The sequence below is a fragment of the Delphinus delphis genome, chromosome 3 (assembly GCF_949987515.2).
Source record: "Delphinus delphis chromosome 3, mDelDel1.2, whole genome shotgun sequence".
In the NCBI taxonomy this organism is placed as follows: Eukaryota; Metazoa; Chordata; class Mammalia; order Artiodactyla; family Delphinidae; genus Delphinus; species Delphinus delphis.
In genome coordinates, this window is record NC_082685.1 from 130,902,967 (window position 1) to 130,920,351 (window position 17,385).

Sequence of the window (17,385 nt, forward strand, 5' to 3'; positions counted from 1 at the left end):
AGAGCAAGACCCCATGATGGAGAACAAGACCCGGGCCTTGTCCTCAAGAACCTTAAATGCTCTTTGGTGCAATCTGAAATGTTAAAGGGGGCTTAGGGAAATAGGGAGACAGAAGTGTTGGCTAATGAAGGAACAGAGCACTGGCATCCAGTCTCTTGTAGACCTCTGATTACATATTCTATCTTCTTCCTCTTGCCACTCAACTTGTCTTCTGGTCATCCCTGGAAGTTATTTATTCAACATTTATTTATTTAGCATCTACTATGTGCCAGGCACTTTTTATGGCACTGGGAATACACAGGTGAACCAGACAGACAATATCCTTGCCCTCATGGAGCTCACACTTTTGTGGGAGCAGACAGACAAAAACCAAATATATACAATATTAGGTAGTGATAATACCATGACTCTCTTTGGAGAGTCTGAGAATGTTATTGGCCACAACAAAACACCCTTAACAGAAAGACTTCCTGCTTCTGCGGTCAGGCTGGCTGGAGCTCAGGTTAGCCTCAAAATGAGTATATATCCTTCAGCTGTTATACTGTGTGACTAGGTGAATAAAAATACAGGCACACTATGGAGAACAGTATGTAGGTTCCTTAAAAAATTAAAATAGAACTACCATACAACCCAGCAATCCCTCTACTGGGCATATACCCTGAGAAAACCATAATTCAAAAAGAGTCATGTACCACAATGTTCATTGCAGCTCTATTTACAATAGCCAGGACATGGAAGCAACCTAAGTGTCCATTGACAGTTGAATGGATAAAGAAGATGTGGCACATATACACAATGGAGTATTACTCAGCCATAAGAAGAAATGAAATTGAGTTATTTGTAGTGAGGTGGATGGATCTAGAGTCTGTCATACAGAGTGAAGTAAGTCAGAAAGAGAAAAACAAATACCATATGCTAACACATATATATGGAATCTTTAAAAAAAAAGGTTCTGAAGAACCTAGGGACAGGTCGGGAATAAAGACGCAGACCTACTAGAGAATGGACTTGAGGACATGGGGAGGGGGAAGGGTAAGCTGGGAAAAAGTGAGAGAGTGGCATGGACATATAAACACTACCAAATGTAAAATAGATAGCTAGTGGGAAGCAGCCGCGTAGCACAGGGAGATCAGCTCGGTGCTTTGTGACCACCTAGAGGGGTAGGATAGGGAGGGTGGCAAGGAGATGCAAGAGAGAGGAGATATGGGGATATATGTATATGTATAGCTGATTCACTTTGTTATAAAGCTGAAACTAATGCGTCATTGTAAAGCAATTATACTCCAATAAAGACGTTAAAAAAAAAAATACAGGCAGCTCTTGACAGAGCCACTTCAGTACCAGCAAGAGTGCAGGAGAAGCATGAGTTGGTCCTTTGCATATATTTAATCACAATTCACCAGACCTTTTCAGTTTAGACAAACACTTAAAATCAAGCCTCAAAACCCAGTTCTTTACAAAATTATAATTCCAGCAGCTAGATAGGTCCATCAGCTAGGTGGGAGTACTGATAGATACTTGAACCATTTGCTGATGCTTAGAATAAGGAATGTACTTAGTGCGTTTTTGTTTCTCTGTCCTTAATAAGTTATACTTTTCTAGTTTTAATGACTTGTGAATTTTTTTCATTGATATTAGAGAGCTATCCAAAGGTACATTTAACCTTTTCTCCTTCCTTTAAAATGCTTTTGGCTGGAGAAGTTGCAGTTAATTTTGAACTTTTAGACACTAATTTTCATCTCTAACTCAGTAGTTTCTGCTGTGTACGAGATTTCCCCAAAGTGTTTAGCAGGAAGATTGTTTTACAAACACACATCATGTGGTCAGATAAATTTGGAAATTCTGGGTTAAACAAGAACAGTTTTTCCTTCCTAAGAATGTCTCAAAGCCTTTGATACGTTATGTGTTTTGGGAATCTCCAAGAGGAGTTACAGCATTCTCTGTTTCCCAAATTCATCTGGGAAATCTTTGTATGGGAGCATCTTGGGGTTCTTGCTTGGTGAACATGCTTCAGGGGGCACTGCCACATGGCATGGGGCTGCTGAGGTCTTCAGCTTCTATGTGTTTTTACTGTCTGTCAATGTTTCCATTGTGGGTCAAGATCAGCACTGAAAAAAAAAAAAGAAATAGAATGGTATAGAATGGAAAAATGGAAAAGTAGGTATTATTTTGTGAATAACTTTTGTCATCGTTATCAGTACATTTGCATGTCCATGTATGGGGTCACTGCATAGAATGTAGTTTTGACAATGAGTTGTGGTCATAAAGCTGGAAAAAAGCTGTTCTAGATTGTGGTCATGCCCTTAGTAAGTCTCACCCTGTTACCCACAGTCATAATTCTCTGGGGGAAAATTTTAGTTAAAGAGGTCTCACCCACCTGACTACAGAAGAAAGATACCTTATAATTCCCCCTCCTATCCACCCCCCCCGAGAGTTGTAATTTCCAAGGTTTGAAACAGCGGTAGGTAACTTTCTAGTCTATAAGTGAGATCTGGCCTTTGACTGGGTTTCATCAGTCCATTGCACATACGTCAGTATGTGGTCTCATTTATGGATGCAGCTGCATAAAGAAAACCAAACTTTGAATGCTTTCAGTGACAGTACTCTTGGCACGTGGAGATGTAAATCCTAAAAGAGGACCTTCATCTGAGATAAGGTGGCATTTCTCACTATCTAGTAAACTAAGATTGTCACTAATGTGAAAAATGTATTTCAAGAATGTTTTTGTTTCCATCCAAATGCCATATTCCTAACAAGTTCTAGAAGCAGCTCTCCATTTTTTAAGTCAAGATATTTTTCAAAGCCTGCTCTACAAAACATGTGGGATTTTTTCCCTGTTATTCCTTTTTCCACTTTCTCTTCCTCCTTCCTCTTCATCTTAACACATCATAATAAAGAATGAAAGAGTATTTATCACTGATTATATTTATTGAATAGGTTTAATTTTAAAGCATTGGTTTAATGATCTATATTTTCCTAACTAAATTAAGTTGCTTTTCATTTATATGGCTCAAATTAAAAAAATTTTAATTTTTAAAAACTAATGGATACTGGCCTTCATTAGAAAAAGAGATTCTTCTTTGCATTGGATTTGGAGCGTGGTAAACAGTTAAAGCATTGAATTGGATTCTAGTTCTGGCTCTGCCATTAATCAGCTGTGTGACCTTAAACAAATTGCTCGATATTCTTAAATTTTTTCTTCATCTGTAAAATAAGAAGACGGCATTATATCTATAAATTTAAACATTTTTAATGCACCAACATGCCTAGGGCCAATCCCATGTCTCCTTGGTGGTGTGTCTGTGCACGTGTGTATGTGTATGTGCGTGTGTGTGTGCATGAAGGAGAGCATTGGGAGTTATGTGTTTAGATGGAAAAAGCCCCAAGTATCTAAGAAATGTCTCCTTTGGGAGTGGGATAGTGTATCTGCACTCCTGGCTGTTGAGAATCTTGTGTCAGAGAACAAGATTATTTCTGAAATTCCAGCTCTCAATTGAGTTGTAAGCAGTACTCCTCCTATGAGGGGGTGGCCACCCACCTCATTTGATTTTAGTTGTGCCTCCAAATACCTACCCAGTCAAAAACATATCCAACCTCTTTTTTCCTCTCATCTTCCCAGTCCCAGCTTTCTTTCACGGAGTCAGCTTTGTGGATTTTGGCCTGAAGTTTTTGATCGTGAAAGTTACTGTTGGATTAGGATAGATTTGGAAAGTATTTTCCAAGGAACCCTAGTAGTTTGAGATGTTCAAGTCAAAAGGACTCTGGTGAAATAAGTTTCAGAAATGCTGCCTATTATAGCCTCTTCTTCCAAATATTTCTAATGCATATAGCAGTTTTGAAATAAGGAATCCTGTATAATTTTCTTAACTTGGAGCTTCCAAATTAATGTGAACATTAAAGACTCTTTTCATTTTTAATACCTATCAACCTCGTATAGAACTATTGTTCCACACAGTGTTCTTTGAGAAATGATCAGATAGATAATAGAAAGAGGGTATTGTCTTCAGAATTCCATATGAAAGACTCATGTATGTTTTGTGAGACAGATTTTTGGGTCCTTTTCCATTAAGCTGCATCAGTTTATTTGATTAGTTTTTTTTTTTTTTTTTTTTTTTTTTTTTTGCGGTACGCGGGCCTCTCAACATTGTGGCCTCTCCTGTTGCGGAGCACAGGCTCCGGACACGCAGGCTCAGCGGCCATGACTCACGGGCCCAGCTGCTCCGCAGCATGTGGAATCCTCCCAGACCGGGGCACGAACCTGCATCCCCTGCATCGGCAGGCGGACTCTCAACCACTGCGCCACCAGGGAAGCCCTTGATTAGTTTCTTGAAACCAAGATCCCAAAAGGATGACTTTCAGGGAAGGATAAGAAGAGAGATAGAGTGTGTGGTAGGAGCACAGCCATGGTAATCCCTGGGTGTTGGTGGGTTAGAGAAGATAGAACTAATAATGGTATAAGGCATGAGGGGTGTGGTAAGCTAAAAACTGGTCCACGTCAAAGCTATCCACGTCAAATCCCAGAAACCTGTGAGTGTGACTTTATTTGGTGAAAGGGTCTTTGCAGATGTAATTAAGTTGAAGATTTTGAGATGAGATCATTCTGGATTATCAAGATGGGCCCTAAATGTAATGCCAAGTGTCCTTATAAGAGGCACACAGAGAACAGACACACAGAATCAGAGATGATGTGCCCACAGAAGCAGCGATTAGAGTGATGTGGCTACAATTTGCGGATGGCCAATGACTGCCAGAAAGTAGAAGAGGCAGGGAATAGAATCTCCCCTGCTTGCCAAATCCTTGATTTTGGACTTCTGGTCTGTGAGAGAATAAATTTCCGTTGTCTTTAGCTGTGCAGTTTGTGGTAATTTATTACAGCAGCCTTAGGGAACCAAAACAAGGGGGAAGAGCTCTGAAGGGCAACAGTGAAGCAAAACCTTAGCCACTTTAGGGTGTTACCCAGAGCCCTCCCTGACTGGTGTTTTCCATGGTAAAGGCGCAGTGGGAGCACCAGCCCTGAATGTGGCAGGGGTTTGGAGAAGCCCTTTATCCTGGATGGGATTCCTGGCCCCAGCTTAGGTTGCTTCCCTGTCCTCAGCAACAGCCCTTGACATGTGGAACGTGAGCTGCCTGTCCTTCTTCCCACAGGCCACCGAGGCAGAGTGCTGCACCTGGCTTTGAGTCCAGACCAGACCCGGGTTTTTTCTGCCGCAGCTGATGGCACGGCCTGTGTGTGGAGTTGCTGCTAGTCACTCAGCCCCTCTCAGCTTCAGCTTCCTGATTTCTATGTGAGAATAATGATGTTGGCCTTGCCTTCTCCATGGTGGTGTCCTGAGGCTCAAACAAGATGACGTGCTTTTCCTGAGGTGAATGCCTGTTCTCCCGACCTTCCTTCTCAGGTTACTTCACTTGCTCTGCTTCGTTCCATTGCATTTCCCAGACACCGTCTCTGACTCTATGCTTCTCTCTCTGATTTCCCCCTCCTCTTCCCCTTTTCTTCTTCTTCTCTCTCTGTCTTTTCCTCGTTAGAGGTGCATTTTCACTGCTATAGTCACAAGACTATCTACAGCAAAGATTTCTAAACGCTTCTTTGTCACTCGGCTTTTCTCCCAAGCTCCAGCCTCATACTTGTCTGTCTCTGGATATTTCTTTTCTGAGATACTTTTTTTGTCTTTAGCTCAAACTCAATACATTAAAAACACAACTTATTCACTTGAAAAACATTGATTAAAGTGCTACTCTATGTTAAGCATGCGTATTATTTCCTCTCAAAAAGAGGACTTCTGTGGGACTCCCTTTTCTCTTATCATGGTGTCATCTTTATCCTGGTCCTCCCATTACTCAGGGAGCCTCCTGGTTGTTCAGTTTGCCCCTTGTTCTCTGTTTGTTGTTTTACCCTTGTAATGTCCTGCATACCTGATGACCAGTTTGTAGTAATTGCCTTCTAACTGGCTTCCTGTCTTTATTCTTCATGGGTCTCCACGTTACTGCTAGGTTACATTTCTAAAAGCATCGTGCTGGTCCTCCCGTCCCCTGCTCATAGACTCTCAATGACTCCCATGACCTAACCCCCCAGGCCTCCACCTCGGAGTCCTGAGCCCAGAACCTGAAGTTGGGGACCTGTACCAGTTATGGCTCAGCCATAAACTTGCTGAGTGACCTTGGATATGTCACAGCATTTGCAAGAATAGGAATTTGGATTTGATAGCTGCTAAGGTTTCTTCAAGCTTGATCAGGCCACTGTTCTATCTTTTTTTTTTTGGGGGGTACGCGGGCCTCTCACTGTTGTGGCCTCTCCCGTTGCGGAGCACAGGCTCCGGACGCGCAGGCTTAGCGGCCATGGCTCGCGGGCCCAGCCGCTCTGCGGCATGTGGGATCTTCCCAGACCGGGACACGAACCTGTGTCCCCTGCATCGGCAGGCGGACTCTCAACCACTGCGCCACCAGGGAAGCCCCACTGTTCTGTCTTTTTAACGTTAATCCTCACTCCTTCCTGTGTTAACCCTGGGCTAAGTCTTGTGATTTCCTGCCTTATGCTTTTGTTAGACCTCTTCTTTCTAGTCTGGAATTCCTGCTCCTCTCTTCTTTTGCTTTGCACCTTCACATAAGTCCTGACCTCTCCAGGAAGTGTTTTGAAATGATGTTACCTGGCTTTAACTCTTGACATCAGTCTGTATCACCTACTTTGTGTTAATATAACTATTCTAGTTGTTTTAAAAAAATCTTTTGTTACTATGTGAATCTTTGTTTATTTAAGTTTTAACATGCTTATTTCTTCCGGACAATTCGATTGAGGAGTTGAGGGATATTGGCCTTGCCTTCTCCATGGTGTTGTCATGAGGCTCAAACAAGATGACGTGCTTTTTAGTGTCAAGATGTTATATTTTTTAGTGTCCTTTGGAATGTTTTGCATGTGTCAGCTAACATATGTTGATTAATTTATTTGCTTTGTCATAATAGTTTTTACCAATACATACACACTCCCGTAATACCCCTCCTCAAAAAAAAAAAAAAAAACCAAATAAAAGCCTTGATAATTGAAAAGTGGAATAGTAAATACAAGGGGTGTTAGGACTCTCCTGACACGTTGCCATACATTCTGTTCTTTTCCCTGTTTTTAAACTCAGAAAATCTGCTTGGTAGTGCTAGTAATTTTTACCTTATAAAATTTTAGGTCACCAAAAGCTGCAAATATGCTACATTCCCGCAATACACACTCTTCTTCTTTAAGAAAATGGGTTTCATTTGATCTTCTTCTTATTTAGCCAGGTATAAACTACAAGAAAAAGTTTAGCAGGGAAAGGAGCAAAATGGTGAGGCCACTTCCAGTGTCCCCCACCATTCTGACGTGGTTACTTCAATCTTAACAATCTCATGGCACTATGACATGACCAAAGATCACTTCTCTCAATTAATACTGGTGTGTGAACTAGGCTCTCATTTAAGAAAAATAGCAATTTATCTTTTACTACTGTTAGTTTTGGTGGAAGTCTGGAATATGGTTTCAGTAAAGAAAAAAATGAACTTACAGATAATACACAAAACAGAAGCCTCTGCTACAAAAATTTTGTGATATAAAACTTTTATTGACTAATAAGTCATATAAAGCACATAAATCTTAAGTGTACAGCTCAGTGAGTGTTTAATTTATGAATAAGATCAAGATCATATGAATAAATCATCCAGATCAAGATGTGAACATTTCTTTCACCCCCAAAGACTACTTTGTGTCCACTCAGTCAATACCCCTCCATTATTCTGACCTCGGTCACCATGAATTAGTTTTGCCTCATGCCAACCTTCAGATAAATGTAATCATATCGTAAATATTCTTTCTTTCTTTCTTTCTTTTTTTTTTTGGTCTGGTTTCTTTTACTCAACCTTAGATTTGTAAGAGTAATTCATATTGTTGCATTCATGCATGACACAGGCATGTAGTTTGGTCTTTTTCACTGCTGTGTAATATTCCATTGTATATACAACAATTGTTTATCCATTTTATTATGAATGGATATTTGAGTTATTTTCAATTTTGACTTTTAAGAATAGAGCTGCTATGGACATCCTCAAACACGTATTTGGTGGAAAAAAAGCCCTCATTTCTGTTTGGTATATACCCAGGAGTAGAATTGTTAGGTCATAGCATATGTGTTCATTCAGTTTTAATAGACACTGCCACTTTTCCTAAGAAAAGCTCTACCAATTTACACTTCTACCAGCAATGAACAAGGGTTTCATACAACTCTTTTTAAGTGGACTTCAAAATCTGTAATAAATGTTGCCAGTAGGGAATACGCCATCCATCCTCTTATTGCTATTAAAATCCTAATTAGGGATTATAGCAGGCATCTAAAATATCCTCTTAGAGCATCTCTTTTAGATATCAGCATGAGACTTCACTTTCTAATATAGGGGTTCTCATCCCCAGCTGCATATTAAAATCATTGGGGAGCTTATAAAAAGAATACTTTGTCTTGGTTCTCATCAAGTTAAATAAAAATTTCTAAGGGTGAGACCTGAGCATTGGTCATTTGAAAGAGCCTGGTAAGTCTAATGGGCAGCCATGGTTGAAAACCAAAGGACCAGTATTCTGGTCAGTCTTTAAGCTATGTTCCTTCATTTGTTTTAAGAAGCTGTCTCTTAGTGTTGCTGTATGTTCTTAGTTTGGATATACCGTGTGTGTGTGTATGTATATGTTTATGTATGTATACATGCACACACATATAAGATTTATATTCCAAAGGGAACTGATGGAAATCAGAGGAATCTGTTCACATAATCTCATCTTCAAGTGGCTACTGGACTGATGACTATCCACTAAGTTCAATACGCTGAATAAGTATCTTGAGTTTTTTCCCAAAGGAAAATTTCAGGCCACGATTCAACACTCACTCCCTAGTATGAGATGGCAGTCACTGTAACCACCATGTTGATTAGACCTACCCAGACTCAATGACAAGGGGAACCAAGAAATCACCTAGATAATCCAAGGCTTAAATTCAAACTACTGAGAAAGGAGGCTGACTTTCCTTGTATCCTTTTTTTGGCTAGCTAAGTGCCTCATTAATATCCCCTAGAATTTTAATTTCTGTTTCTCACCTGCCTTTGGAGAATACTGTAAGGCATTTTCTGTTTCTACTTCTCCCATCGACTCAGGTTCTTACATATAAATCTGAATAGCAGGTGTTGATGTGGAACAATGGCCTTTGAAGGGCAAACATTTCCTTTTAATCCAAACGCTCCAGACTGGCTGTCTCTGTTTCTTGCAGAATTGCTGAGCCCTTCACTGTACTTGTTACTAGACAGACTGACCTTAGTGTCCCTCCTGCTGGGCCCCACTGAATTAGTGAAGTGAATATTTCAAGCCAAGTTTGCATGTCACTTGTCACATGGATGACACAGGTGACATTGGTCCCTGATCTCTCCTTTGCATTATCCGCAAGGTCTCTATATTACTCTGGTTCACTTTGCTGGTGGAGATCTGCCTGCTAAAGTTATAGGAGAGCAACAAGTACAGTGATACAAATTGATTTTATTTATGATAAAATTAAGACATGACAGCAGTGGGCATATACCTGGAGAAAACCATAATTCAGAAAGATACATGCACCTCAGTGTTCATTGCAGCATTGCTTACAATAGCCAGGACATGGAAGCAACCTAAATGGCCATCAACAGAGGAATGGAGAAAGAAGATGTGGTACACATATACAGTGGAATATTACTCAGCCATAAAAGGAACAAAATAATGCTTTGCAGCAACATGGATGGACCTAGAGATTGTTGTACTGAGTGAAGTAAGTCAGACACAGAAAGACAAATATCATATGATATCGCTTATATGTGGAATCTTAAAAAAAAAAGAGTACAAATGAACTTATTTACAAAACAGAAGTAGAGTCATGGATAAAGAAAACAAACTTATGGTTACCAGGGGATAAGGGGCAGGAGGGATAAATCAGGAGATTGGGACTGACGTATACACACTACTATATATAAAACAGATAACTAATAAGAATCTGCTGTATAGTACAGGGAACTCTACTCAGTACTCTGTAATGGCCTATATGGGAAAAGAATCTAAAAAAAAGGAGTGAATATATGTATATGAATAACTGATTCACTTTGCTGTATACCTGAAACTAATACATCATTGTAAATCAACTATACTCTAATAAAAATTTTAAAAAAAGAAGTAACAGCAAATGAAATGAAATACGGTTATCTAAACTGCATGTTTCATAGTCTTAGCTATCCAGCTGAGGTGTTTCTTTGAGAGAAGAGTATAGACGCCAGGTCCTCGAGGGTCTCCGCATTTCCCTGGAAGGCCAAAGGAAGTGATGCCTCTGAAAATGCCTTCACATATCAAAGGGCTTCCAGAATCTCCCTGGGGGAAAACAAGAGGAATGATGAAGACCAGCACCAAATATGACCACTAGCAGAATGGAAGAAATTCCATTTAATGTGGAGCCTTTAAGGTGAAGTTAAGACCAACCCTGACTTACTTGACAATTAGTGCTTAAAAAACCCAAATGTTTGGGAATATTCAATAATATGTTCAAATTGGTTTTCTCGATTTGTTTATGAAGCAGTGAAAATTGAAATGAAACTTGTATTATTTGTGTAATCCACTAACGTTGAGACAAATTCTCTGCTTTAGAAACTCTCCTGTTTGTCATTTTCTCAGAATGTTTAATAATCGCTCAAGGGATAAAATAGTCAAATGCAGATTGGCCACTGAGGCAAAGAATAAAAGCCATGTTTTCTAGTTCCTCCAGCAGATAATTGTCTCTCCAAAGGAACAAAACCGAAGCAACCTTTTCCTTCCCCTTCTCAAATAGACAGAAATTGCTACCTCGAGTCTCCTTTTTTTTTTTTAATGAGAAAGAAACATTTAATGAAATAAGTTATACAACAGTATCTCTAAAGAGCGTATTGAATGTGAAAGACTGAAAATAAAATTCAACTCATCAATACAGTAATCACTGAAGAGAAAATTACATTTTAAAACTTGCGTTATTAATCTGCCAGTCTATCACCCTATATAGTATCAATGAACATTAAAATTAGACCTTGGAGGCCAATTCCTTCAAACTCCCACAAACACCATTCTTTTCTAGCAAACATCGTTCATTCAGTCAATACTTATGGAGCATCTACCATGTGCCATGTAGTCTTCTAGACACTAGGACTAAATCAGTGAACAACATAGACAAAAAGAAAAAAAAATAGACAAAAAAGTACTGCTCTCGTGGAATTTACGTTACTCTTTGATTTTCCTCCCGAGTCTCCTTAGAGCATCTGATGCTAGATGGATGCTCCCGGAAGTCAGTGATAACACTTTGGTACTGCCTGGTTCCACTAGGAGGGAGCCTTCAGTTAGCTGTAAATCATGCTTTATTCTTGTGCGTGAGCCACCCAATATGCGACCTTGTATTCTCTCAAGGAACTTTAGAATCAGCATATTTAAATGTATTTAAGGTCTAGAGACCAGCTTGGCTGTTTCGGCTTTAGGGAGGATGGGTGGTGCCAGATGAAGGGCTGTTGAGGCTTGTACACAGAGTTCTGCAAATGCAAGGCTCTGAGGGCTCAGCTCCATCCCAGTGAAGTGAGAAGTGACAAACCAGTGCTCAGAGCTTAAACCTTTGTCAAGGGTTCTTCTACTCCTATCTTTAAGCGGAGCCCAGTCCCAGCCCTTCTCAGGGCATATGGTAGGCAGGCTTGTGTGTACTTTGGAGTGGATCATGCTTGGAAGTTGTTTCCAGGGGTTGAGCTCAGCTCTAGGAAGCTATGGGGTTTACCCCGGAGATCTTGAGTCTGTCTTGGGAATGCAGGCATTTCAGACTTACCTGGTTAAATGGCAGAGGAATTTTTGGGGGGTGATCAGATGGGGAAAACGTACTGAAGGCCCTAGAGGAACCCTGACTTCAGCTCTCCTCAGTGTTATATATTTTTCAGTTTAGATCTATATATGTTAATATGAAAAATGAGAAAAAATAGCTTCTTAGTGGTTTTCGATATAAAATCAAGAAGATGTAGTAGTTCAACCCAGGCACTAGCGTGGTTTATGATGAACAACTCACCTGAGCTGAGAACATTAATTAATTTGACTGGAGCTTTATCAAACTTTTTTTTTTTTTCTTTTTCTTTTCTTTTTTTTTTTTTTTTTTTGCGGTACGCGGGCCTCTCACTGTTGTGAGAGGCCTCTCCCTTGCAGAGCACAGGCTCCGGACGCGCAGGCTCAGCGGCCATGGCTCACGGGCCCAGCCGCTCCGCGGCACGTGGGATCTTCCTGGACCAGGGCACAAACCCGTGTCCCCTGCATCGGCAGGCGGACTCTCAACCACTGCGCCACCAGGGAAGCCCTATCAAACTTCTTTTTAAAAGCACTAGGACGCTGTAGAAGCCAGTGTCATGACAAGGCAAAGAGTGACTTCACGTTCTCTGCATCTGCATGAGTTAACCCAACAGCTAGAGTTTGGGATCTTATTTTACTTACATTGCAGGAATCTCTTCCACCTTTGAGGCTTCCGGCACAAATCATATTCAGTCCAATCACAGGGTTATAATTATAGTGGCTTTGATCGTTGCAGATTTTTCTGTCTATGACGGTGACATTGACCTCTCTCAAAACATCAGACCGAGGTGAATTATTGTGAAACCTACCCCACCCTGCAACTCGACACATAGTTCCAGGTTTCACATCATCCCCCAATTTAGGGAGAGTAAGGATAGCCACGTTTTTATTAATTGTTGCTTTTTTGTTCAGCTGTTGGAAGACAAGCAAAAAGTTAACAGAATGAGATAGTTAAGAATTTCATCCAATAAAAATGAATTAAAAAAAATAAAAATTGCACATTTTTATTTAAATTCTAGCTGAACCCTCAGGGACCCCCACCCCCCACCCCCTTACGCAGCTACAGTCTGTAGTTATCGGGGCACTGAGAAAGGTTTCCATGTAGGTGGCCAGACTGTAGGAGCTTCTATACTTTCAATCAAAAGTATAATCAAAGGTTCGTACCTGTAGAAGTTTAAGATCACCCTCATGCGTGTCCTGGTCATAGCATGGATAGGAAAACACTTTCTTAACAAACATGATCTGTTTTTCAGGCTCTTTCTTGGTTATTGAGTGAGCCCCAAGAACGATCTGGGATCTTCTGTTCCTGAAAACAGACACAACACCGTTAATTTGGTTTACTCTTTAAATCAGAAGCTGAGCATATTATGTGCTGATCAGTTTCATTGTCCCATTTGTAAATACGCTTGCTGTGAAAATACTTGTTTGTGGCTCAGAAAAAAATGTTTACTTTAAAGAATAAAAAGTGAATTGTTTATGAATTTATCATTACCATTATCATCATGATCACCTGCAGCTTATTTATAACAAGCTAAACTAGTTTCACTGAAAAACAAATGATAAGAGAATTCCATGGCAGCTAAGCCAAGTCTTGGGATCTTTGCTGGGGTTTTACTGCCATCCCCTCAACCTTCCTTTGGTTGTCATAGAGAATCAGGTTGCAGATGACTGGAAAACAGAGATCTCAGTAGTCTAGAGACAAAAGCAAAAGACACTCGATAGTTGTAGACTAATGCACTGAAGAAATCTTTGTAAGAGAACAGCAGACTTAAATGGGAAAACTTTCAGAGATAGATCGCTTAGTGGAAGACCCTATTTGCATGGCATTGAGTGTGTGTTTGAGGGGATGGTGGTCTGCAGGAGGGTCCCAGCATTCTTTCCTCTTATTACTCCATGCTAAAGGTTCATTTTGGTTAATAAAAATCAAGATCCTCTCTGATGCATTAATGATGAAGGCCATTATCACTCACATCTTAGTGTATAAACTACACCAACCATATATTCACATCTCTGTTTTTCCATTACACAGCTGATATTAGTCTCACTTAAGACATTAGAACAGTGCTTTCAGTAGACTATACTTTGATGATGAAATGTTCTATAAATCTGCACTGTCCAATACGGAGCCCCGTGTAGGCTACTGAGGACTTGAAATGTGGCCAGTGAGACCGAGGACCTAAATTTGTAATTTGATTTAACTTTAATTAATGTAAATGTATATAGCCATAGGTAATTACATAGCCAACATGATAGTGGCTATCATAATAGACAGCCCAGGTTTAGAAGCTTGATTTAGGGAGCGGAGAAAAGACCAGCCCTGGAAGAGGTTTGAAGGCAGTGGTTGACGGTGGTTAAGAGATGGCTGAAGGCGTGAGAAGTTCATAAGAAAAACAGGAAGGCATTCAAAAGAAGCTTTCTCTGATTGACAGTGGTGCTCAGGCCCCTGAGAGGACACTGAAATTTTCACCCTTCCGCACCATCATGAAGTCAAGATCAGAAGCATCTAGGGAAGCTCTAGGGGAGATCTTCCGGAAGAGCTCTGGTTGCTGCTTCCTCATTGGTCGGATTCTTTGGGGCCGAGCCTGGGCTCAACTCCCTTTTGGGGTAAAGCAATTTGTCAAAGATGTAAGCGATGTAAAGATCCTGTGGCTTTAGTGGTATTTACTGTCTTCATTAATATTCCCCCAAGTTAGAATATCTCCACAAATATTTTTTAAACCCAAGCACTTACACGTTACAGTGAGCTGCAGTCAATACCCAGTCTCTTGCAATCAAAGCCCCGGCACAGATACTTTTGTCTTGAAGTAGCACCATGTAGGGTCTTGAATGAGGAGTCACTTCATTTCCTCCAATAATTTTTACACAGAGATCTGTTAAAAAGAAAAAGACAAGTCATATCAGTGACCCCTCCAAAGAGTTCTACCTAAAGCCATGTTTCTAAGACTAGACATGCATTTCCCACTTAGAGAGGAGGGGAGATGAGGGCATCCTCCCCATCTTCATGTGGATTTCAGATATCTGAATGTAAATCCCATTCCTGTTGGACTTTCTGAGAAGGTCCTGCTCTTTCATCCACAGAAACCATGCCTTTGGTCGTTCCAGGGATTATCAGGCTGGAAATCTGTCACAACCGCTGACCTCAGGCCTCAGGGCTTGCAAAGGCAGACAACTGTGCATGGGTTTATACCAGTAACACAAGGAGCCGCTGGTGATGATGACAACCTTGAGTGCTCTCCCACACCTCTCCCTTTCTGGCTAAGTATTAATTTGGGGAAGCAGAGTGGCTTTTAGAAGCTTGAAAACCACCCTTTTTGCCCCAAGCCCTTGCAAAACCCCATAGCTTACAAACTGATATTAGTACCTTTTAGCTGTGACCCTTCCCTTGAGTTCTTTGGTCATTGTGAGACTTTTGCTTATTGAAATTTGCACTCTTCTCATTCATAAATTGAGAGAATAATATCTTTTGCAACTGAAGCTCCCCTTCAATCTCCAGACTGAACCACATGGTTTAATTTAAGCCCTTTTCCAATGAAGAGAGGAGAGAAGATGCTATAGGGAGAGAATTCTGCCTTAGTAAAATTTCTTTGGTGATAGAACAAGAGTAGAGATTCACTATTAGCGAACAGTGAGACCAAAGCACGAGGCAAACCATACATGTTGGTTGAGAGGATCTTGTGCCCGTGTGATATACTCTCAGCATCACCTTCCTACACCAGACATTCTTGGGTTCTCCCCAAACGTTTCTCCTGACCATTGGCTGGGACTCAGGTTTGCTTCAATAGGGCACAGTGCCTGTTACTCCATTATTAAAGCTAACTCATTGCCAGATTTACAATGAGGGGTAAATGATGAGAGTGGGGGAAGGGGAAGTGGGTTTCCAGAAGGGAGTTGGGAAGGAGAAGTCCTAGACTCTAGAAGTAAAAAGGTAAGGAACTTAGAGAAACCAAGAGAACTTCACCCACATCTCAATTTTCCTGGGGTGTATCACAAATAGATGGATTTCAAAGATGCATCTTTGGACCGTCTGGGCTGCAGAAATCATAAACTCAGTATAATAGTTCATTTTGCAGAGTCCTGTGTTTGGTGAGCACAAATACCACCTCAGAAAAAGTCCCCATATCCCACAACCTAGGATTCGGGAATAGGATTTAGAGCAGGTGAGAAGCTTTTAAAACTAGCAATTCTTGGTTCCCACCCAGAATCACAATAAATTAAAATCACTGGGACTGGGATATCAGCATTGTTTCAAACCCTCCAGAGGATTCTAATGTGTAGAAGGATTGAGACCTCCCATCCAGAGCATCAAGTCTTGCTTTGCTATGTCTGTTCCTTTTAGGGACCCACATTGCTCTCTCTGCCCACAGGAAACAAAGAGTAAGTTGCTTTTGTTGTTTCCTTTGAAGAAAAGATAAGATTGGATTTTTAAAATCTGCTCTGTTTTCACTGTTGTGGAGGATTTGACATGCCTGAACATAGTCGTGCTATGCCCTACTTATAGTACTCTGCCCACCCTTTTGTTTCTAATGCCCTGTAACCTTATTATTTCTAAAACTTTTAGGTACAAGATAAACTAGAGAACTTCCTTGGGAATTTTTGGTAAGATAGGTTGTTGCATCAGCATCTGCCCACCACTTCCATCTCCAAAAGCTGCCACGATGTGGGGAAAACCCATGGCTGCTCCACATTTGTCCAGCACAGTTCAGCCTAGCCCCAGAGTGCTTTTCACTGCCTAGAAAGTTTTTAAGGAACATCTAGAGCTACCCCGGGGCTATTACCCTTCTAGTGATAATCCCATGACTTTTGCAGCATTTCAAACTGATGCATGTGCAACTAACACAAAACCAGGCAAGTTGGTTACTACTTAGTACATCAAAGAATACGCTTAATACAAAATACTATAGCACTTCCAAAGAGTCAATGCGGGGATGCTCCCAATGTCCTAATGTATTCCCAAGGACACACTAACCTAGAGAAATAATGATAAATATTCGAATCATTCCTGATTCTTGGGGTGTGTCTAGGTCAGGTTTAAAAAATATATATTTATTTATTTATTATTGAAGTATAGTCGGTTTTGTCATTAAAGCTATCTATGCATTTTCTGCAGCAAGAAAGGCTGAGGCATCACTATTCCTTCCCTGAAAGGTCCTATTTGTTTTCCTAACTTAAGAACTTTTTGTTTGTTTGTTTACTTGTTTTTACAGTGTCCTTTTTGACAGTTTTCAAGCCCCAAGTTGGCAGCACTGGTGGTTCTATTATCTTTTGTAAAGGAATTGTAAAGAAGAAAGAAGGTTGTTTTTCTTTCTAAAATAAAGATATATGTAGAATCCAAGAAAGAATGTTAAGGCTTGCGAGAAAAAAATCTCCTCTTAGTACACTTAGCTAATACTGCCAAAGAGTCTGCTCCATTTTGCTTAATTGCTATAATGGAAATGACAAGAATCAGTCTTACCTTCAGGAATTAGAAGGAGGAAAATGACCATTGAGAGAGTGGCTGCCAGGAAGGTAGAGGAGTTCCTCATTGTGGCTGG

The 17,385-nt window shown here is 40.5% G+C and overlaps 2 protein-coding genes across 2 annotated transcripts in view; one reads left to right on the plus strand and one right to left on the minus strand.

Moving 5' to 3' along the window:
• Positions 1-5,246, plus strand: part of CDC20B (cell division cycle 20B) — a 62,275-nt gene extending 57,029 nt beyond the window's left edge. The window contains exon 12 of the mRNA XM_060007042.1: positions 5,146-5,246. Within this exon, the coding sequence (XP_059863025.1) occupies positions 5,146-5,246 (101 nt within the window). The remainder of the gene's footprint in view (positions 1-5,145) is intronic.
• Positions 5,247-10,183: 4,937 nt separating this feature from the next.
• Positions 10,184-17,385, minus strand: LOC132422241 (granzyme A). The gene is made up of 5 exons (XM_060007043.1): positions 17,307-17,385; positions 14,586-14,724; positions 13,019-13,160; positions 12,497-12,766; positions 10,184-10,384 (listed from the first exon to the last, which is right to left on the minus strand). Exons 1-5 carry the CDS (start codon positions 17,374-17,376, stop codon positions 10,223-10,225), a joined length of 783 nt encoding a protein of 260 aa, XP_059863026.1. The 5' UTR covers positions 17,377-17,385; the 3' UTR covers positions 10,184-10,222.